This window comes from Halichoerus grypus, chromosome 5 (genome assembly GCF_964656455.1).
Source record: "Halichoerus grypus chromosome 5, mHalGry1.hap1.1, whole genome shotgun sequence".
Lineage (NCBI taxonomy): Eukaryota > Metazoa > Chordata > Mammalia > Carnivora > Phocidae > Halichoerus > Halichoerus grypus.
Window position 1 is genome coordinate 85,369,462 of NC_135716.1, and position 21,985 is coordinate 85,391,446.

Consider the following 21,985-nt stretch of genomic DNA (forward strand, 5'->3'; position numbering starts at 1 on the left):
GCATGCTCGTCCAAGTCCCTGCACAAGCACAAGTGATTCCCCACACTTAGATTCCAAGGTTATGGCTCTTTTAGTTCACGTCCACATGCTAGGTCACTGTTGCCCGGAACATTTGACCAGCATGGCTGAGCCTGAGAGCTTTTACAATCACTATCCCTATCACTTGCTGTGCCAGACTCAATCCTCTTCAGCCAAACCTGTGTTGGGCCTTGGTCAGTGGCCTAGCTGCCTTCTTTCCTTCCAGTGAATTCTCTTATGGACTTTCCTGCCAGTTGGCCATAGTCTACTCTACCAAATTTCCCTAACTTCAGACTTTGGAGAGAACAGATTATGATTTCCTTTCCTTTTCTCTTAAACGATCCCTGGGATGATGATGTTAACCACTACCATCATCACTGTGTATTATATATGAGTTTTCCGTGATTGCCATAATGAATTACCACAGACTCATTGGCTTAAAACAACAGAAATTTATTCCCTTACAGTTCCAGAGGCTAGCAATCTAAAATCAAGGTGTTGGCGGGGCTGAGCTCCCTCCAAAGGCTCTGAGGAGAATTTTTCCTTGCTTCCTCCAGCGTCAGGTGGTTCCAGCCAAGGGTCCTTTAGTTTGTGGTTGCATGACTCCAATCTCTGCCTCTGTCTTCACATGGCCTTTTCCTGTCTCTCTGTATCTTCTCTACTGTCTTTTATAAAAGACATTTGTCATTGGACTTAGGGCTCACCCAGATAATCCAGGATGACTTTATCTTGAGATCCTTCTTATATCTGTAAAGATCCTTTTACCAAGTAAGGTCACATTCATACGTTTCAAGGGTGAGGACATGGACGTATCTTTTGGAGGGCCCCTTTTCAATCTACTAGATGTTATTTTACAAAGGAATTGTGCAGTGAAAAAGATTGAGGGATTCACTAAAGGCAAATGACTCCCCCTCTATCACAGAGCTCTGCCCCCTTGAGAATGGCAGCAGATTTTACAAAACTACATACACTGAAAAGGTCCTGTTAGGGACGCCTGGGTGGATCAGTTGGTTGGGCCTCGGACTCTTGGTTTTGGCTGGGGTCATGATCTCAGGGTTATGGAATTGAGCCCCTTGTGGAGCCTGAGCCCAGAGGGGGTCTCTGCGCTCAGCACAAAGTCTGCTTGGGATTCTTTCTCTCTCCCCTTCTGCTCCCCCTCACCCAGCTCTCTCTCAAATAAAGGAGTAAATTAAAAAAAATTTTTTTTTAAAAAAGGTCCTGTTAGGGGGCGCCTGGGTGGCTCAGTCGTTAAGTGTCTGCCTTCGGCTCAGGTCATGATCCCAGGGTCCTGGGATCGAGCCCCACATCGGGCTCCCTGCTCTGCGGGGAGCCTGCTTCTCCCTCTCCCGCTGCCCCCACTTTGTTCCCTCTCTCGCTGTGTCTCTCTCTGTCAAATAAATAAATAAAATCTTAAAAAAAAAAAAAAAAAGGTCCTGTTAGACTCTTATCATAGGACAATTGGTTCCTGCTGGCCTTATATTTGCACAACTTAAAGGGATCTCCTAAGACTGCTTCTAAGAGTTCTAGCTTTAGGTGGGCCTCACCAAGCATCATTATATTACATTACATCATACAGTTATGTCCAACTATCTTACCTTAAGGACATTTGATACTGGAGAATTGAAACCCATGGCCTTATTTTAGTCAATGAGTTCTACCTGTCTCGGTCCCATTTTGTAACCATTTCCCTGAGTAGGAACAATATAAACTGGCTCGTGTTTCATCCTTTTTATTATTCTCAACTCACCCTCATGTGCCTATTGTGGAATGCAAGAATGAGAAGGCTGACACATAGAGAGGTGAAATAATATAAAGCGTGGGTCATAAGTATCTGTGTAGAAGATTTCAAACCTCCTCTGAGGGGGAGTCTATCAGGCTTTCTCATAGTTCAGCTCAGAGATGGTTCTGTGATTGGGTAGCTGGCCTCATAGGGATTCTTCACCAACTTGGCACAGCGAAAAATCATCACAATTAGGAACAGAAACAGAAGAACAACAAAGACAATGGCAAAGCCTTTGTCTACGTCAACACCGCTGGACAGGCTTGAATCATCCATGGGAACACACGCCTCTTTACCCTTGTTCAGCTGTAGCTAGCTCCTCAGGTATGTCTTCAGGTTTGTCATGTTCCTAGACAAAAGAGGATAAGACAAGTTTATTGGTTTTTATGTGTATGTGTGTGTTTTCTTAATAACATTATGTCAAAACCAAAGAAGGTTTAGAAAAACAAAAACAGAACAGCAAGATTTATTTAAGAAGCACTATGAAACTGGTAAAGTTAGTATGGGTGACTTTCAAAATATATACACACATAAAGCATAAAATTGTTGGAAAATTACTCCAAAGCAAAACATGAGCAAACATGTTTAACTCAGAAATCAACTGGGGCTTCCTGGCCCTGTAAGATCCAGGTACAACTGCCTTAAACATCCCAATTCTGTATTAAGTCCAAATCCCTCTCTATGATTTTTTCAAATTCTGAGTACTTATTGTAAATAATTTGTTCTGGAGTCTTAACATAAAGACTATGTAAACATAAAATTATTTTTATTTTTTCTAATCACTACGTTTAACTGTGCTATCATTCCCATCTCTTAATGAAAAATCAAGTATAGCTCAGAAAGGATCGATTTTGGTTATTAAAACTTAGTTCACCAAAACAACACTGAAAAGAACAAAATTAGAGTACTCCCACTTCCCAACTTCAAAACTCACTACAAATTTACAGTTATTAAGACAGTGTGGCACTAGCATAAGGATAGGCATATGGATTAGTGAAATAGAATTAGGAGTCTAGAAATAAACTCATATACCTACTGTCAATTGATTTTTTTTAAAGATTTTATTTATTTATTTGCCAGAGAGAGAGCGCGGGAGAAAGAGCAAGAGTACAAGCAGGGGGAGAAGCAGGCTCCCTGCTAAGCAAGGAACCCAATGTGGGACTCAATCCCAGAACCCTGGGATCATGACCTGAGCCGAAGGCAGATGCTTAACGGATTGAGCCACCCAGATGCCCCGGCAACCTTGTTTTTTGCCTGCCACTCACTCTCTCCCTTGTACTTTTTGACCCAGTAATGCTGGACTTCTCACAATTCTATGAGTTTTGCATGATCCTCCTTTGTGTCTGAGCCTTTTCATTAACATTCTCTATTTATTATTTCCCATCTTCTATATTCAACTTTTAGGCTTTAGCTTAAAAGTTAATTTCTCAGGGAGATATTCCAGTAACATTCACTATACTTTACTACAATTACTTCAGTCTGTCTTCTCTGGTAATATAGTAATCTGACATGAGAGTAGAGACCGTATCTAATTTGTTCGTTTTTTTATCCTAAAAGTTTGGGTTATATTGGCTGTTCAATAACTATATGTTCAATGAATGGATGTAGCACTACACTTTGCTAAAGTGGGCATGTAAAAAATGTTTGCTGAATGAATGGAATGACTTTGAGAATGTGGCATTTGAATTAAGACAGAAGCCTATTGGTGATCTAAAAGAAAGTAGTGTCAGCAAAGTGGCAAAGAAGGACTCCAGACTTTAGTGGATTAAACAGGAAAGGGCAGTAAGGAAATGAAGACACTAAGGTTTTAAATAATTTATAAGGAGTTCAAGTAGGAAAGAAAGAAGAGAAGTCGAATAGCAGTTAAAAGCCTACTACAGAATCTAGCAAAGGATTCCTTTTTTTAAAAACTTTTTAAAAAAGATTTTATTTATTGGGCACCTGGGTGGCTCAGTCGTTAGGCGTCTACCTTCGGCTCAGGCCATGGTCCCAGGGTCCTGGGATCGAGCCCCGCATCGGGCTCCCCACTCCGCGGGAAGCCTGCTTCTCCCTCTCCCACTCCCCCTGCTTGTGTTGCCTCTCTCACTGTGTCTCTCTCTGTCAAATAAATAAAATCTTAAAAAAAAAAAGATTTTATTTATTTATTTGTCAGAGAGACAGAGAGAGCACAAGCAGGGGGAGCTGCAAGCAGAGGGAGAAGCAGGCTCCCCACTGAGCAAGGAGCCCAATGTGGGACTCAATCCCAGGACCCTGGAATCCTGACATGAGCTGAAGGCAGCCGCTTAACCAACTGAGCCACCCAGGCATCCCAAGGATTCCTTCTCAAAGGCAGAATGAAAAGGTATCAGGTAGGATGCATTTGGTTGCAAGTAACAGAAAAGTCCACTTAAGTGATAGTAAACAATATGTGGAATTTATTAACTTAGGAGGCTGAAGTCCAGAATAAGGCTAACTTTAGGTATCATTGGATCCAGAGATTGAAGGTGTTATCAGGGTTCTGACTTTCTATGTCTATGATTTTTCGCAGTCCCACCTGTCTTCTACGCTGATTTTCTACACAGGCCGACTTCCCTATGGTAGCAAGAATGGCTCCAACAAATCCAGACCTCTCATATCCCCTCTTCACAGTCTCTCCTCCCCAATTCCAGAGGAAGAAAGAATACGTTTCTATTCGTCAAGATTCTTGTTTGCAAGCAACAGAAACAATCTCCCTTCTCTTGATGAAAAATTCACCCTAAGTGAAAAGGCAGTCTGGGTTCCTGGGTCTGGCAGGGGTCTGAGCTGAGGAAGGATTCTGCTAATACTGTGTCTGTGAGGCAGTGTTGTTTGACCCACCTCCCCGGGGCTCACTGAAACCTGAGTCCCAAGGGAGACAATAAATACTCCTTTATAGTTGCTGTTGTCATTTTATTTTACCTACATACTTGTGTGATTTGGGAAGTGGAGATTACAAAGAGCTCTTCTTTTAATATTATTTGAACTCTATCAACTTTAAATTTAATTTGGATGCACCATTTACCATTTAATAAGTACAATACAAAAACTAGGTCCTATAGGCCTAACATGATACATAAGGTCTGGTTTCTGACTTTAGGAAGCTTATAGTCTGGTATGGGAGATAAGACATAGCCACATAACTATGACATAGGTATAAAGTGGTTAGGTTTCAAAACAGAAAGTAGTGGATCTCTCTGAAATCGTCTGCCCCACGCTTCCTCTCCTGTCCATCCATATGGCTACTGTGGAAGCTGCCATATTCTGACATGGCCCCACCATGCTGGCTGCCACAGTTCAATGGTCTGGGGTAGGCAGAAGTTAGGCTGAGCTCTTCTCTTGAATTTTTGTAACTGGAATGGGACATACTAGGTGTTTAATACGTACTTGATGATAACTGTGTTGTAATGAGAAAACCAATTTCATTGCAATTTTAATACCCGCTTCTGGCTTTATCCATTTCTGTACATCTCAGATGCCACTTTCTGGATATATTTCTTTTTTTTTTTTTAAAGATTTTATTTATTTATTTGTTAGAGAGAGAGAGGCACAAGCAGGGGGAGCGGCAGGCAGAGGGAGAAGCAGGCTCCCCACTGAGCAGGGAGCCCAATGCAGGACTTGATCCCAGGACCCTGGGATCATGACCTGAGCCGAAGGCAGAGGCTTAAGGACTGAGCCACCCAGGCGCCCCTGGATATATCTCTTTAATATCTCATTATTGATGCCAGCACATATCTTCCCTTTATTCATTACTACACTTTCTCAAAAAGATCTTATTATTTTATCCTGGCACCTACATATCTCACTAGTCCCCTTACAGCCTGAATATTTCATTGATTTTTCAACTTCTTTTAATTATTGCATTTCAAGTGACTTGCATCTTTATTTGATTTTCTTTCATTTATTCTCTTATCACAGGTTTCTAGGTATGATTTTATACCATGTAAACTGTCTTGATTTTATATTAAGTTGCAGAGAAAAATAAACAAAAATATGTACTTCCTGAATGAAAACAAATAATCCCATAGCAATCTGCTGGTAAAAGTGGAGAAGGAACCCAAAGGGAAGACTCAAGGAAGGTTTTACTGAAGAGGCAAATACATGAACTGAACTGCGGCCTGAGAATGAGTGGAGTTTACCAGGCAGATAAAAGCAAGAAGGAGGAGAAGCTGGAGAAGATATTTCAAGTACAAACACAAGGGCTTCAGGGAGGACAGTATAGTATGTTTGAGAAACAGTAAGTGTTCGGTAAGTATTGAGAATGTATTCTATCGGAGAACAGGCAGGAGCCATGGCCTAGGCCAGTTCATCAGGGTCCTTATATGGTACATTAAAGACTCTGGACTCAACTTTGCAATCAGTGGGGAGCCACTGGAAAGCTTTTAAACATGGAAATTATACCATTAGATATTTGTGTTAGAAATATCAGACTGGCAGGAGTGTGGAGGATGCACGAGACAACAACTAACCTGATATTCTTCTGTAAATATGAGCTTTGAAGGGATTTAGGACAGCTTCCCCCCCCCCCCCAGCCCCACCAATGTGTCACTCTGGCAAGTGGATCATTCAGAGCTGAAGGCACTTGAGATCCTGTGGGCTCAAGAGAAACCTTTGTCTCTCTCTTAACCACACAGAAAAATCTAAATTGGGGGTCTTTCCCCAAATAAGGGTCATCTGCTCTTCTTACTACCCTCTGAAGTGCATTCCTTTCCTCTGAAATCCCAGACCCCTACCCCCTTCTCTTTAGTTCAGAATGAGATAAATATCTAATCTTGCCTGCCTTTGGAATTTCCATGTCTATGGGGAGTCCCCTACATACATCTATTAAATTTGATTTTCTCTTGTTAATCTGTCTCATGTCAATTTGATTCTTAATCCAGCTAGAAGGACCTTCGAGGGGACAGGATTTCTTGCTCCCCAGCAGCTTCTAGGGGGCAAAAATATAAATGTTTTGATTTTTTAAACTTCTCACAGCATAGATTAACATAGTTCTTGCACTCAGTAGGAAATGTTTGTTGATGTGGAAACCAGTGTCAGAAGGAACACTCTGCTTCTCGTGGGTGTAGAGAATGGACAGTATGACCCTTGTCTGATGAATAAACTCAGATGGGGTAGTATTAGTCATAGAAATCTTTCTAAAAGTGATGGCTGAGCTCAATCTGGAATAAAGAAAGAACACTTAAATGAAGGAAGAGTGATGGAGTCAAAGAAGCATGAGAACTTTTGGGGAAATACTGCTTAATTCAGTATGGTAGAGCTCACAGTGCATGAAAGTGAAAGGTATAAAATCATAGAATCTCATAGTTGGAAGGAACCCTTGAAAGTCATGTTGTGGCATTAGCCTTCTAATCATTCCTGCAAAGTCCCTGCTTTAACTACTTGGGTGAGTTCCTCGGGGGCCTTCAGGGGTCAGAAGTGACTATCTTCCAAGGTGTCTCATTCTTTAAAAGTACTTAGTTTTTCTTTTTTTTTAATTGAAATATAGTTGACACACAATGTTATTAGTTTTAGGTATACAATGTAGTGATTCAACAATTCTATATGTATGCTATGCTCACCACAATTGTAGCTGCCATCTGTCACCATACAACACTATTATAATACCATTGACTATATTCCCTGTGCTGTTCCTTTTATCCCCATGACTTATTCATTCCATAAGTGGAAGCCTGGACCTCCCACTCCCCTTCACCCATTTTGCCCATCCCCTCACCTCCCTTCCCTCTGGCAACCACCAGTTTATTTTTGTATTTATGGGTCTGTTTCTGCTTTTTGTTTCTTTTGTTTTTTAGATCCCATATGTAAGTGAAATCATATGGTATTTGTCTTTCTCTGACTTATTCACTCTGCATAATATCCTCTAGGTCTATCCATATTGTTGCAAATGGCAAGATTTCATTATTCTTCATGGCTGAGTAATATTTGATTATACGTGTGTGTGTGTGTGTGTGTGTGTGTGTGTGTGTGTGTGTGTGTATACACACAACATCTTCTTTATCCATCCAACACTTGGGTTGCTTCCATTCTTGGCTATTGTAAATAATGCTACAATAATAAAAGTAGTTCTTCACATTGAGCCAAATTTGTCTCCTTAGCACTCACTGCTCCACTTTTAACTTAGGACCATATAGGGTAACACATATCTTTTCCTACACAAGATTTTCAGGATGTGAAGATAGCTATCAAGTACTTGTTGACTCATTTCTTCAATCATTTCATAATTTAATCATTTCTCAGGGGATATGATCTTTCTATCCTTCTAGTCTTTTTCCATTGAAAAGAATCTAGTGTGTCTACATCCCCTTTAAAACGTGGTGTCCAATATAGAATAGAAGACCCACGTAAACCCAAGATTATTCATCTAGTACTATACTTCTATTGCTTGAGATAAGATCATAATGAGCCTTGTGCTAAAATTGGAATGATACAGAGAAGATTAGCATGGCCCTTGCACAAAGATGACACACAAATTCATGAATCATTCCATATTTTTAACTAACTGGAATTTAAATTAAAACTTGGGAGAAAAAAATCATAATGAGCTTTGAAATTCAGCATAAAGAATTCGAATTTTAGGGGCATTTGGATGGCTCAGTCGGTTAAGCGTCTGCCTTCAGCTCAGGTCATGATTCTGGAGTCCCAGGATCGAGCCCTGCATTGGGCTCCCTGCTCAGCTGGGAGTCTGCTTCTCCCTCTGCCCCTCACCCCACTCATGCTCTCTCTCTTTCTCTCTCATTCGCTCTCTCTCCCTCAAATAAATAAATAAAATCTTAAAAAAAAAAAGAATTTGGGGTGCCTGGGTGACTCAGTCAGTTAGGCATCTGCCTTCTGCTCCGGTTGTGGTCCCAGGGTCCCGGGATCGAGCCCCATGTCGGGCTCCCTGCTCCGCGGGGAGCCTGCTTCTCCCTCTCCCTCTGCCTGCCACTCCCCCTGCTTGTGCTCTCTGTCTGTCAAATAAATAAATAAAATGTTTTTAAAAAAAGGAATTGAGTTTTATTCAAATGGGGGGACATTGAAGGATTTTGAGCAGATAAATGAGAGCAGCGGCCCTATCTTACTGTGCATCCCACTGACTCTAACTGGAATGTAAGCTCTAAGCGTTAGGTCTGTGTCCCATTAGTGACATAGCTTCAGTGCCTAGGCAGGGCTGGCACATTGTAGGTGTTTAGTATACCTACATAAATGAATTAATATCTATATCAGTGCCTGGCATATTAAGCATACACAATTCATGCTTGCTGAAGGAAGGTAAGTCATCAAAGCCATACTTTACGAAGATAACTGGCAACAGTATGTAAGAGATATTGGAGACAGGAAATAGACACCATAGGGCGAAAAACAATTAGAAGGAGTTGCAGCAGTCTTGGTAAGAGGCAACAAAAGTATAAACTAGGATGACATAGTAACAGAAAGGAAGGGATGGATGTGAAAGAGGATTTGACATGATTTATAAATTAAATGGACATATAGTGGGAGGAAGAAGGAAATGATAAAGAAAATCCCGGGGTTTGACTTTGGATGGCTGAAAAAAAAATGTTGCCATTCATAGAACTATTTATTTTAGGAATTGGCAGATATTTTAAGGGACTATGATGAATCCAGTTTGAGTAGGTTGAATTTGAAGGTCCTGGTATGATATGTTCAGGAGGCAGAACATCCTAAACTGAAGTTAAGGTAAAGAAAAGCAAGGTCTTTAGAGCTGAGTCACCTAAGTTCAGGGTAGTTGAAATCATGGAAATATATGAGATGGCCAAAGGAGAATTTGAAACAAGGGAATGCCTGCTTTTATGTCGGAGGAAAGAGTTCAATAAACCACAGATGGAATAGGTATAAGTAGGAAAACCTGAAGAGTGTAGAGTCATGAAAATGACCAGATGAGAGAATTTCAAGGAGGGGTATTGCCAACAGCCTCAAATGCGGCAGAGATATGGAAACCTTCAGTATCTGGAAATTGGAAAACATCAAGTCATCTGTGATTCTCCTTCTCCTTATCTAGTTAAATCTGGATTCCTGAACTTTGAATGAAAGGTCTCTCGTTTACTGATTTAAACTTCTCACTCATAGCTGCCAAATTCCAATAAGCTAATTTTGCTACTGTTAGGCTGGTATCTTTCCTCTCTCCACCTCAAAAAGTAAAATACATCCTTACTGAAAAAGGGAAAGAAAAGAATAAGACTGATGTTTTGGTTCCAAGTATGTCATGTTATTTATGCTCTTGGCTCTTATTTTCATATGCAGGGATCAGATCTAGGTTTTATAGATCCTGAAAGTTTACACAAGTTGGAGGTCTCTCTTTCAGAAAAAGAATGCAAGATTTTGAATACAAAATTAGGTAAAAAGTTTTTTAGAATGGAAAAAAAAAATCACAAATTATTGGAGCCTTGGATATTCAGTTTCCTTTAGTCTAAGACCTCTTAGGCAAAATCACTTTTCTTGACAGATTCAAGTGACAGATACCATGGTAATTCTAAAATCTGTTTTCCAAAGCGAAGACCTCCCCTAGAATTTTTTTAGTGGTTCTTAAGATTCCTGTTTTGGGGACGCCTGGGTGGCTCAGTTGGTTAGGCGTCTGCCTTCAGCTCAGGTCATGATTCCAGGGTTCTGGGATGGAGCCCTGTGTTGGGCTCCTTGCTCAGCAGGGAGCCTGCTTCTCCCTCTGCCTGCCGCCCTCCCCTCCCCCCCTTATGCTCTCTCTTTTTCTGACAAATACATAAATAAAATCTTTAAAAAAAGGTTCTTGTTTTGTTTGAGATGAACAGGAGTACCGCTTAGGACTAGAATAGGGAAAAAGAGGTGGGGCATGAATCTATTGGTTTATGTAAAATCTGATACTGCTAAAGTAGGAAACAGAATAACAGCATTTATAAATCTGCAGCAGAAGTTAGTTCGCTTTCACTTAACACTTCCCAGAAAGATCAATCCCCTCTTCCTTTCCCGTGTTCCCTTCCCAAATCACTTCATTTTTCCCATCTGTGGCCCTATATTTCTTAAAGACAAATAGACAAAAAACAAAACAGGACAACAACAAAAACCACTTAAAAAGACCCAGCTCTTCTCTCCTGGCCATAAGTTTACTCTAAAGGGAGAGGTGATGGTGAGGAAATAGAAAAATGAAACTCTCTTCCTATAATCCCTAAAATCAAAGACATCCTCTAGGCAATGGGACCAACAGAGGTTTCCCTGGTTTGCCTCAAAACAACACTGTGCCTCTTACTTAAAGTTTCACTTTTCCAGAAAAGCTCTAAGGAAAGAAAAATTCTTTACTTCCCTCAGTCATTTCCCTAAGTACTTCCCAAGCTTGTAGAGAAGTGCTATGAAACTCAGAAGAATTGTTGGTGTTATTCCCATAAAAACTTTACCAGAAAGACAATACAGACAGTTATTTACCTTTTGAGAGAGTGATACCCAAGGCTGGCTGTTGGCAGGGCAGTCTCCTCCTGCTCAAGCACATCTCTTGGCAACCTCTCCCCTTTTTATCAACCCACGCTTACAAAAAGGAAAGTGGTGGTAGCTCTGTCCCTTCCCCACTCCCAGGCTGAACTCAGAAGCTTCATGAATAGTTCAACTAAAACAGGATCAAGTTTCAGACACTCCCATAGTGAGTGAGAAAATGATCCCGCTAGATTAAATTGGAGCCCAGGTCAGGAGAAGAATATTTCCACAGCTCTGCCAGTGCTGGGGCAGCCAAGGTTAATAGCTCAAGTAATACCATGTAAGTGGATCACATGAGTGGTAGAAGATGGGTCAGGAGCCAGCTTTTTGGTCTATGCAATGGTTCTCTGGATTAGTGGCATCATACGGAAAATTGTTAGAAATGCTAATTCTTGGACCTGTATCCCTGCCTTAATGAATCCGAAGCTTTGGAGGTGTCCTTATCTGTGCTTTAACCAGCCCCTCTAGGGGACTGTGATGTATGCTCAAATTTGAGAACTATTTGTCAACAAGATCAGTGAGGTTCTAAAATCTCTTTGCCTCAAAAAGAATTTACTTAGAACATTTGAATCAGAAAAGTCAAAACTATTTCACTTAGTATTAGGTATTATACGTGCTCACATATACCTTGAATGCAAAACTCACTATCATTTCCTCTAAGGTTTTTGTTTTTGTTTTTTTAAAAGATTTTATTTATTTATTTATTTGAGAGACAGAGAGATTGGGAGAGCACAGAGGGAGAGTGAGAAGAAGCAGCAGACTCCCCACTGAGCAGGGAGCCCAAGAAGGGCTCGATCCCAGGACCCCGAGATCATGACCCCAGCTGAAGGCAGACGCTTAACCTACTGAGCCACCCAGGTGCCCCTCCTCTAAGGTTTTATGTGATTAAAAAAAAAAAAATTCTGTAGGACATATGCGTGTCCGTGTGTGCACACACCCTTTTCTGTCTGTATGTACATGTGCTTTATAAATATACAGAATATATTTTTTTAAAGATTTTATTTATTTGACAGAGAGAGATAGCGAGAGCAGGAACACAAGCAGGGGGAGTGCGAGAGGGAGAAGCAGGTTTCCTGCGGAGCAGGGAGCCCGATGTGGGGCTGGATCCCAGGACCCTGGGATCATGACCTGAGCCAAAGGCAGACGCTTAACGACTGAGCCACCCAGGCACCCCCCCCCCCATTCTAATACCTTTAGATCCACTTCATTCATTTTAATGGCTGCTGAGTATGCAAGTACTCCATTACATACATATCCATGATTTATTTTCACTATTAGTGGGCATTTGGGTTGTTTCAAATTTCTTAATAGTATACAAACATTGCAATGGATATCCTTGCACATATTTCTCTGAGCATTTGTGGAAATGTTTTTGTGAGATAAATTCCTCAAAATATTAAAAATATAAATGCTGAGTTGTAGGATATAAACATTTAGAATTTTAATAGGTACTGCCAAATTACACACTAAAAAGGTTATTGCAATGTGCAAAATAGATATGAAATTGCCTTTTTTTCATAGTGCCACCAATATAGGTTACTTTCAGTCTTTGAAATATTTGTCCAGCTAAAATAACATCTCAGTTTTTAAAAACTTGCATTTCCCTAAATGGTATGGTATTTGAATTTTTATTATTTGTACATGTTTTTCAGATTTCCTCTACCTATCCTTTCCCTTCTTTTCATGGGGCTATTCATCTCTTATTTATTTATTTATTTATTATTTTTAAAAAAGATTTTATTTATTTATTTGAGAGAGAGAGAGAGAGAGAGCACAAGCAGGGGGAGGGGCAGAGGGAGAGGAAGAAGCAGACTCCCCACTGAGCAGGGAGCCCAATATGGGGCTCAATCCCAGGACCCTGGGATCGTGACCTGAGCTGAAGGCAGACACTTAACCGACTGAGCCACCCAGGCGTCCTAACAATATATTTCTACTTATAATTTTTTGTGATACATGTTCTCATTTCCTATCCTTTACCACTCCCGCTCCCTCACTTTTGAAGCTGCTCTCTGTCAACAACAGCTTCCAGAATTCAACCTTTCTTCTCAGCTCAATAACCTCCTTCTAGCTTCTCGTTTCCCTCTCATCTTCTGCAGCTCTAGAATCTTCCATCCCAAGATACTGATCTAATTTGTCAATCAGTACTCCAATTCTGGATAAATTTCTCTGTTTACTTCCTTTCCTCCAGCTTCTGAGGGTTGGCAGAGGAAGTAATAACAATGCTCCATAGTGTCATGAACTTTATACCTTCTCACTTTGGGGTCTCAGCGCATTAAACTGTCTATTTATACAGTTTTAGTCATACACTTTCCCAAATTACCCACAGCTCTATAGCTAGAACCAACACGATCTCTACCTCTTGTTCTCAGCAGTTTGACCTTATTATTACTCTTTGAGAATCAAAGCCACTGCACATGAGTTGTCAACTTCTCTTTCTTCCACTTCAAAATGTCTGCACATTTTCTGTAAAAAGGTGTCTTGGTCTTTCTGAGACTAATACTTCCACACACAGCCCTAACCTGTCTCTTTGTCTCCCCCAGCACCAGTCTTACTTGTTTTCTTGGGCATATATATTTTCTTCATCTTTAATTTGCCCCTTTTTACAAGTTCAGTCTGTAGACATATTTTTCTATTCCCACCCCATTCTATCCCCCATCCCAGGTACCATTTGATTACTTTTTCTTCATTGCCATATTTCTTGAAAAAAGTTGTATGCTAACTATCTGTCTATATTTACTCACTTTCTATACACTTCTCACTCACTTGAACCATGGTTTCCACTCCATCTACTCTCCTACTCTCTACTCTCCTTAGATTTGCTCCTAATGTCTGAAGATGTAGTGCTGCTGCCCAAACTCTTTTATCTTGAAATTCCTTTGGCTTCCATCGCCCCGCTCTTTCCAGATTGCCTTTTCCTTCTTCCATCATCTGAAGCAGGTACTTCTCTCTTTCTTTCTTTTTTTTTTCTTTCTGTCCTTTAATTTCCAAAGCACGTCCATTCACATTTGATAGTACATAAATATTCTTTTACAATAGGCCAGGACATCTATGTTATCCCAATTATAGAAAAACAGATGCAAAATAGTGTTAAGAAACTTCCTTGCCTGAAATTAGAAAACTACATGTGTGCATATGTTTTTAAAATCTCTTTGTTCCCTTTTCATCCTTTTGGTTGAACTTTATTAATATCTGCCCTTCTTGTACTCCCCTCTCTTGTGAAAGGCATCAAATATCTAGTCACTCAGTCAAATCTCCTTCTCCTTCACCATCCCCCCACCTCTAGTCACCAAGGGCTAACAAGACACCTTCTAAATTTTTCTGGAATGGTTCTCTTCTCCATGAGAGTTCTCTTTTGCAAGTCCATTTCTTCATAAGTCTGACATGTGAGATTTTAATTGCTCTGCTGCAGTTTTCTCTTCTTTAGTCCATGGTGATGCCCCAGGTCTGTTTGCTTTTGTAGTTTTTGTATCATGGTCATTAAGAACAGTAGCATAAACTCAGCTCTTAGTCTCTTTCTGCTTGACAGCGATTGGTTTAAAGCGTGCATGCAAAGCTTGATATTGAGACTTAATTGCTAACAATTCCTTTAAGAGTGTAACTAGATTTTTCTTGCCTGCTGAATCAGGATGATTAGTCTTGATTTCATTTTCTAGTCTGTACTGAATGTAATCCAGATCAGAGTCAGCTTTCTGGAACATGAGTTCCATCTTATTGACCTCTGCCTCCATCTTGAATAGTTGACATTCCTCAGAAGCCTGAAACAGGCATTTCATGAAGCATTCTTTGTGTCCATTTGCTTATCTCTTTTAACTATGGTGCTATCATTTTCTGCAACCACAGTCTCTTGCGGTTGATATATAAGTTTAGGTCTAGATCCCAACCTCTCTTTTGGGCACATGCCCTCTGATTTCATATGCTTAGTAAGCATTTTTACCTGGCTGTCCCACCAACCAATCCAACAAATAAATTTCAACCAAACAAACCTGAACTTCCAATTAGGAAAAGATATTAGGGTTCAAAGATGATGGCCAAGAAAGAATTCTTGAGATGTCTTTGGTGCAAAAGGTGGTTTTATTAAAGCACAGGGATAGGATCTGTGGGCAGAAAGAGCTGCCCCGGGGTCATGAGGAGTGGCACATTATAACCTTTCACATTGCAAGGGGGTTAGGGATAGCGTAAGTCTCTAAGGAATTTTGGAAGCAAGGTTTCCAGGACCTTGAGGGGGCTAGCTATTGTTGGGAAAAGTCATTTATTACTGTCTAGTAAAACCCAAGTCATGAGACCCTTCAGATGTATATTGGTGGGTCATATACTTGGGGGATGATTGCCAACATGTGTCTTGGGGGGTAGAAATAAAGGAAGTTTCCACAGGAATTTTTATATGTTAAAGTAGACTTACAGGGTCTTGGGGGTTGGGCTAAGATTGCCTTTTGCCCTCAGCAAAGCATTAACGCGGAGGCAGCTGAGTTCCTCGAGGAATATGTCCCTCTGCCTGTTTCAAGGACTTGTCAACGGGCTGTAGGCAGTAAGGACATTTTTCTTCTGCCTTTGTTTCCCACATCACCAGTCTCTGATATTGATATCATCCAAAAGCTTTCTTTGACATCACAACTTCCTTTCACTCCACATGCATAGCATTCCATGGCAAACCTTGTTATTTTGTCACAACAGTATTATGGCAATCATTATCTTTTCAGTTTCATTGACCTATGTCTGATCCTTGTAGTTGCTCCCCTGGGTCTCTACAGTAGGTATTTATCTAAGCAGATTTTCTGCTTCTAGTCTCTGCCCCCCCTTCCCCCCAAATAACCTGGATCACTGTTCCTTAAAATTTTAACCTCCAGGAATGGGGTTTACAGATGAAAGATGACTTTTTATTTTTTTATTTTTAAAGATTTTATTTATTTGATGACTGAGCCACCTAGGCCTCCTGCCAACTTGTATTTTTATTTGCTAAATCTGGCAACTCTATGTGGAGACACTAAAACTGGTGCATCTGCAGACCACCATTTTAAATAATTAAAAAACCTGCCGTACCATCATGATTACAGTAAGGGAACAACTTATAATATTTTAAAAATTAATAGTAGTAATAGAAACTTTAATATTGGTAAGCTGAAAACATGTGCAATAGGTCATTTCCTCTGGTTTTTAAGATTTTATTTATTTGAGAGAGAGAGCGAGAGTGAGAGAGAGAGCATGAGCAGGGGGAGGGGGAGGGGCAAAAGGAGAGGGAGAAGCAGACTCCCTGCTCAGCAGGGAGCCCAAAGTGATCGTGGCTCAATCCCAGGATCCTGGGATCATGACCTGAGCTGAAGGCAGACGCTCAACTGACTGAGCCACCCAAGCCCCTCAAGATAGGTCATTTCTTAATCAACTTCTTAATTTTCATTTCTACTAAAATTAGAAAATCTGAATTCACAGTGGGTTTGTCAGATACTGCAATGAGTGATGGCTAGCACTCATTCAGATCATTCTGAATAGTTGGATCTAACATGGACCTAATATTATAGAGTTTTTTTTTTAAAGATTTATTTATTTATTTGAGAGAAAGAGAGAGAATGAGAGAGAGAGAGAGAGAGTGCATGAGAGGGAGAAGGGTCAGAGGGAGAAGCAGACTCCCTGCTGAGCAGGGAACCCGATGTGGGATTTGATTCCGGGACTCCAGGGACTCCAGGGACCCCAGGATCATGACCTGAGCTGAAGGCAGTCGCTCAACCAACTGAGCCACCCAGGTGCCCCTATAGAGAGTTTTTAATTGAAGGCGGCTTTTAGTAGTTTGTTAGATCTTATGTAAAAGGGCATACAGCAACCTCAAAAGTTGAATGTTTCAATGTTGGAGGGAGCAGGCGTTGTATTCAGTTGCACGGATTACATTCAGCTCTGAAAGCATTTTTCCCCCATTCAGCTGTAACATTTTGATGTGGTTTAAAATATGTTCAATAATGTCATTCATTTTTTTTCTCTGATGAAGAAATAAAATTATCATGTGTTGGGAAATAATAAATTCTTGGCAGTCAAGGCATTTGCACAATAGTCTGGTTTTCTTACAAAATTCTGATACTTTGTTCTTAAGATTAAAAATCATGGCATTTATCAGAATTGGCAGCACAAAAGGAAAGTTCTCTCCTGACCTGTATCATGACAGTCTGAACACCCCCAGAAAATTGTGCCAAAGAGTTTAGAAAACGAATAAACAATAAAAGTAAACACACACACACAGCAAACTTCAGGTAACTATTTTGGATTGCAAAGGAGGATAAATTTAATGTTCAAACAACTGATAAAATAACCATTTGGAAACAAAAAAAAACATGTCATTTAGAACTGGAAGTAATAAATTCAAGTTAATAAATGAAAGCAGTGCTCAAATAAACCTACTTAAAAAAAAGGTTTTTGTTAATATTATCTTATAGTAGAAAAGGGATCTTTTTTAAAAAAAGATTTTATTTATTTATTTGTCAGAGAGAGAAAGAGAGAGAGAGCACAAGCAGGGGGAGTGGCAGGCAGAGGGAGAAGCAGGCTCCCTGCTGAGCGAGGAGCCCGATGCGGGACGGTGGGATCATGACCTGAGCAGAAGGCAGAGGCATCCCTCGAAAGGGGATCTTTTACTCCAGTCCTTATTAAAAAATTTGTGAGAGCATCTTCCTCATTACTTATCTCCTTACTTCACTGCAGAAAAAGCAGTCTTCTAACATTTACCTATTTCTTCTAAAAGATTATGCTTACTGGCTGCTATTTTGCTATATTTACAGTTTGTACTAATTTCTTCTATGCTTAATCAGAATCAGGAGGAATGCTGTTTGGCTACCAACTGTTCTCTCATTAAAACAGAAAGTGGACTGACATTTTGTTTATTATAGCAATGGCCTTTCTACACCCAAGGCTACAACTCCTTCAGTGCTGATCCCAAGATATCTTTTTCAGACTTTCTCATACTCACAAAATAATTCTTTTTTTTTTTTTAAAGATTTTATTTATTTATTTGACAGAGAGAGACACAGCGAGAGAGGCAACACAAGCAGGGGGAGTGGGAGAGGGAGAAGCAGGCTTCCCCGTGGAGCAGGGATCCAGACGCGGGGCTCTTTCCCAGGACCCTGGGATCATGATCTGAGCAGAAGGCAGACGCTTAATGACTGAGCCACCCAGGGGCCCCAAAATAATTCTTTTTTAAATGAATTTTTTTTCTCAATGAAAATTTCCTTTTCTGCAACTTCAATTTTATTTTACTGTTTCAATATTTTTATTTCTCTTAACATTCTCCCAACCTACATATAAGCTTTTTACCTTTTGAATATTATAAAAAATTTTAGTGGAAAGTGTTTGTCCCATTTAGACTCCAATTTGTTGCCCCAGAACTAAGTATAGGTAATGGTTTTTTGTGCATCCTTCCAAAAGTTTTCTTTTTTCTTATCTTTATTATGACATATATCATACTATAGCAATGTATAAAATATATATGTGATTTTTATTTTATTTTTAAACAAATTTTTATTTATTTATAAAATCCATTGTAATTAACATACAGTGTTATTTCAGGTGTACAATATAGTGATTCAACAATTCTATACATTACTCAGTGATCATCACAGTAAGTGTACTCTTCATCCCCTTCACCTATTTCACTCATTCCCCCACCCCCCCACCCCAACCTCCCTTCTGGCAACCATCAGTTTGTTCTGTATATTTTAAGAGTCTGGTTTTTTGTTTGTTTGTTTGTTTGTCTCTTTTTTTCTTTGTTCATTTGTTTTGTTTCTTAAATTCCACATGTGAGTGAAATCATATGGTATCTGTCTTTGACTGACTTATTTCATTTAGCTAGATCCTAGCTAAATTTCATTTACCTAGATCCACCCATGTTGATGCAAATGGCAAGATTTCATTCTTTTTTATGGTGAGTAATATTCCTTTGTATACCACATCTTTATCCATTCATCTATTGATGGACACTTGAGTTGCTTCCATATTTTGGCTATTGTAAATATTGCTGCAGTAAATATAGAGGTGCATGTATCTTTTAGAATTAGTGTAACTTCAATTTTGAATGATAAACCAAACAGAAGTTCCTGGGCATTTTTCCTTATGTACTGCATATATGCTGTGAAATGATTCATATTGTGTGCATCAGTGGTGACCACTGTTATTAAGTACAGGGCTAATATTGCCTTTTCATGTTGTATACCATGCATGATTCTAAGTGGTATTTGATCAGGGATTTTTGCCAATAGCTTGTTATACTTTCTCCAAGCAAAACATTTGTGATTAACTTTGTAGCTAATCACCAAAACAAAATAACTTCTGCCATTTTTTAACCAGGGATGTAACTTGATCTTTTTTTATCCACAAATTCATTCATTTCACACTGGAAAAGATTATTTTACATACATTCTGGAAAAATGCATTTTACAAGTCAATGAGGTTATTATATTTGGTTCAAAAATGACTTGTAAGCTTTGATGGCTTTTCGAGTCACTGTTTGGCAAAAGTTCCTAACAGCCAAAGTGTAGTGGGCGATGGACAAATAGATTGTTGGTCCAATAAAATCCAACTTTTAGATATCCATAGTTGTACTTTCTTTTCTTTTTTTTAGATTTTATTTATTTACTTGAGATAGAGAGAGAGCAGCACAAGTCCGGGGGAGAGGCAGAGGGAGAAGGAGAAGCAGGCTTTCCACTGAGCAGGGAGCCTGACATGGGGCTTGATCCTGGGACCCTGAGATCATGACCTGAGTGGAAAGCAAGACACTTAACTTCTTAACCGACTGAACCACCCAGGTGCCCCATAGATATTCATAGTTGTCTTTCTATTTACATTTTATTTTATTTTATTTATTTATTTTTAAAGATTTTATTTATTTATTTGACAGAGAGACACAGCGAGAGAGGGAACACAAGCAGGGGGAGTGGGAGAGGGAAAAGCAGGCTTCTGGCAGAGCAGGGAGCCCGATGCAAGGCTCGATTCCAGGACCCTGGGATCATGACCTGAGTCGAAGGCAGACACTTAACGACTGGAGCCACCCAGGCACCCTTCTATTTACATTTTTATTTATTCATTTATTTATCGCTGCTTAGATGAACTTATCATGTAAAGGCACAAACCTTGCACTCTATATCTAAACTGCAGTCTTGTTTAATAGCCAGCTACCTTTACTACATAATTTTTAAAAAATAGATATTCTATTTTTTTTTAAGATTTTATTTATTTACTTAACAGAGAGAGAGAGACAGCGAGAGAGGGAACACAAGCAGGGGGTGTGGGAGAGGGAGAAGCAGGCTTCCCGCTGAGCAGGGAGCCCGATGCGGGGCTCAATCCCAGGACCCAGGGATCATGACCTGAACCCAAGGCCAACTCTTAACGACTGAGCCACCCAGGCACCCTTAGTACATAATTTTGAATTGAAATTCTGTACTTGTTACTTTTTTCATCACTACTTCTTATGTGTCAACTTATTTCTTTTGAGTGGATGATTTTTCTCTTTTGATGAATTGGAAATACAACACAACAAAATAGCAACAAAGGAAAAAAGTAATTTTAACAATGTAAACAAAAATATACAAATTATGTTAAAATACCTCAAATTATGTTAAAATAAAACTGTACTTTTTTATTTTTTAAGATTCTTTATTTATTTGACAGAGAGAGAGAGAGCACAAGCAGGCAGAGTAGCAGGTAGAGGGAGAGGGAGAAGCAGGCTCCCCACTGAGCAAGGAGCCCAACTTGGGCTGAATCCCAGGACCCAGGGATCATGACCTGAGCCGAAGGCAGTTGCTTAACCAACTGAGCCACCCAGGCGCCCCAATAAACTGTACTGTTAACTAATGAGAGAAATGGATGTAATTTTTGTAGTACATATGTAACCTCTAAGAATGTGAATATGCTCAATAGCGTAATGGAATAAACAATTTATGAAATATATGTAAGGTGGTAGTATCTTGTAGTGCTAAAACATGTTCCTAGAGTCATACTTCTTCAGTTTGCATCGCACACAATTACTTACTAGTTGGTTATCACTTGCTCAATCTCTTCGCTTGTTTCCTTATGTGCAAAATGGAAATAGTAAAATCTACATTACAGTGTTGTGAGGATTAAATGAGTAAACGCACAAAGCAGTTTGGATAGCGTCCGGCCCGAATGCTCAGTGCTTCCTATTATTAAAAAATCTGTTCAGTCCTCATCTTATCACTTTCCTACTAAAAACCCATCATTATGTCCCTATCATTGACCAAAGGAAGTCATCCCACTCTTGATCAAAATACCTTCTTCATACATTGCCTTCTGTTTGGGCTGTCTGCATCTCCCTCACTAGACCTTAAGCGCCCAGATGGTTTTACACGATCAGTTCCATACCAGGCACTCAAAAATTATTGAGTTTTTTTCACCACGGACAAAGGTCCTGAAAGGAGGAACAAATTCTAGAAAGTGATTTACAAATCACTGTGTAAAGTTGAAGCATTAGAGCACCTAAACAGGATTTACTAAACAACTCGTCTGCACAGTTGTCAGCCGGGCGAGTCCACCACCTAGCCAAGCTTTTTAATAAAATTTTTTTCACTTACGTCACTCGATCACTGACCTCTGACGCACAGGAGGCGGGATTAGAGAGACAGCTGGACTTCTTTTTTTGCCCTCCCTCCTCCAATGGACCGGCGGGCACAGTGGCCAGCCCTACCTCTTGCCGTTTTCATTGGTCAGTTTCCCAGAGCGGGCGGGCCGTGGGGGTATGACTCCACCCACTCTATGGGCGGGGTCTGTCCTCCGTAG

General features: G+C 40.0%; 2 protein-coding genes and 1 non-coding gene across 4 annotated transcripts; 1 reads left to right on the forward strand and 2 right to left on the reverse strand.

Annotated features, from left to right (window-relative positions):
• Positions 1-450: 450 nt before the first annotated feature.
• On the reverse strand, positions 451-21,962 carry CTXND2 (cortexin domain containing 2). 2 transcript variants are annotated; one of them, XM_078072479.1, is made up of 2 exons: positions 21,781-21,962; positions 451-2,147 (listed from the first exon to the last, which is right to left on the reverse strand). In XM_078072479.1, exon 2 carries the CDS (start codon positions 2,072-2,074, stop codon positions 1,907-1,909), a length of 168 nt encoding a protein of 55 aa, XP_077928605.1. In that variant the 5' UTR covers positions 2,075-2,147; positions 21,781-21,962; the 3' UTR covers positions 451-1,906. The 2 variants fall into 2 exon arrangements, with proteins under 2 accessions (XP_077928605.1, XP_077928604.1); XM_078072478.1 differs by lacking the exon at positions 21,781-21,962 and adding an exon at positions 11,180-11,315.
• On the forward strand, positions 8,183-8,285 carry LOC118539660 (U6 spliceosomal RNA). Its single transcript, XR_004919269.1, has one exon. It is a non-coding gene; the product is annotated as a U6 spliceosomal RNA (small nuclear RNA).
• LOC118539598 (SKA complex subunit 2) lies at positions 14,593-14,952 on the reverse strand. The gene is given in 3 exon segments (XM_078071699.1): positions 14,593-14,663; positions 14,666-14,706; positions 14,708-14,952. Coding segments are annotated over 3 exon segments (357 nt in total).
• Positions 21,963-21,985: the final 23 nt, after the last annotated feature.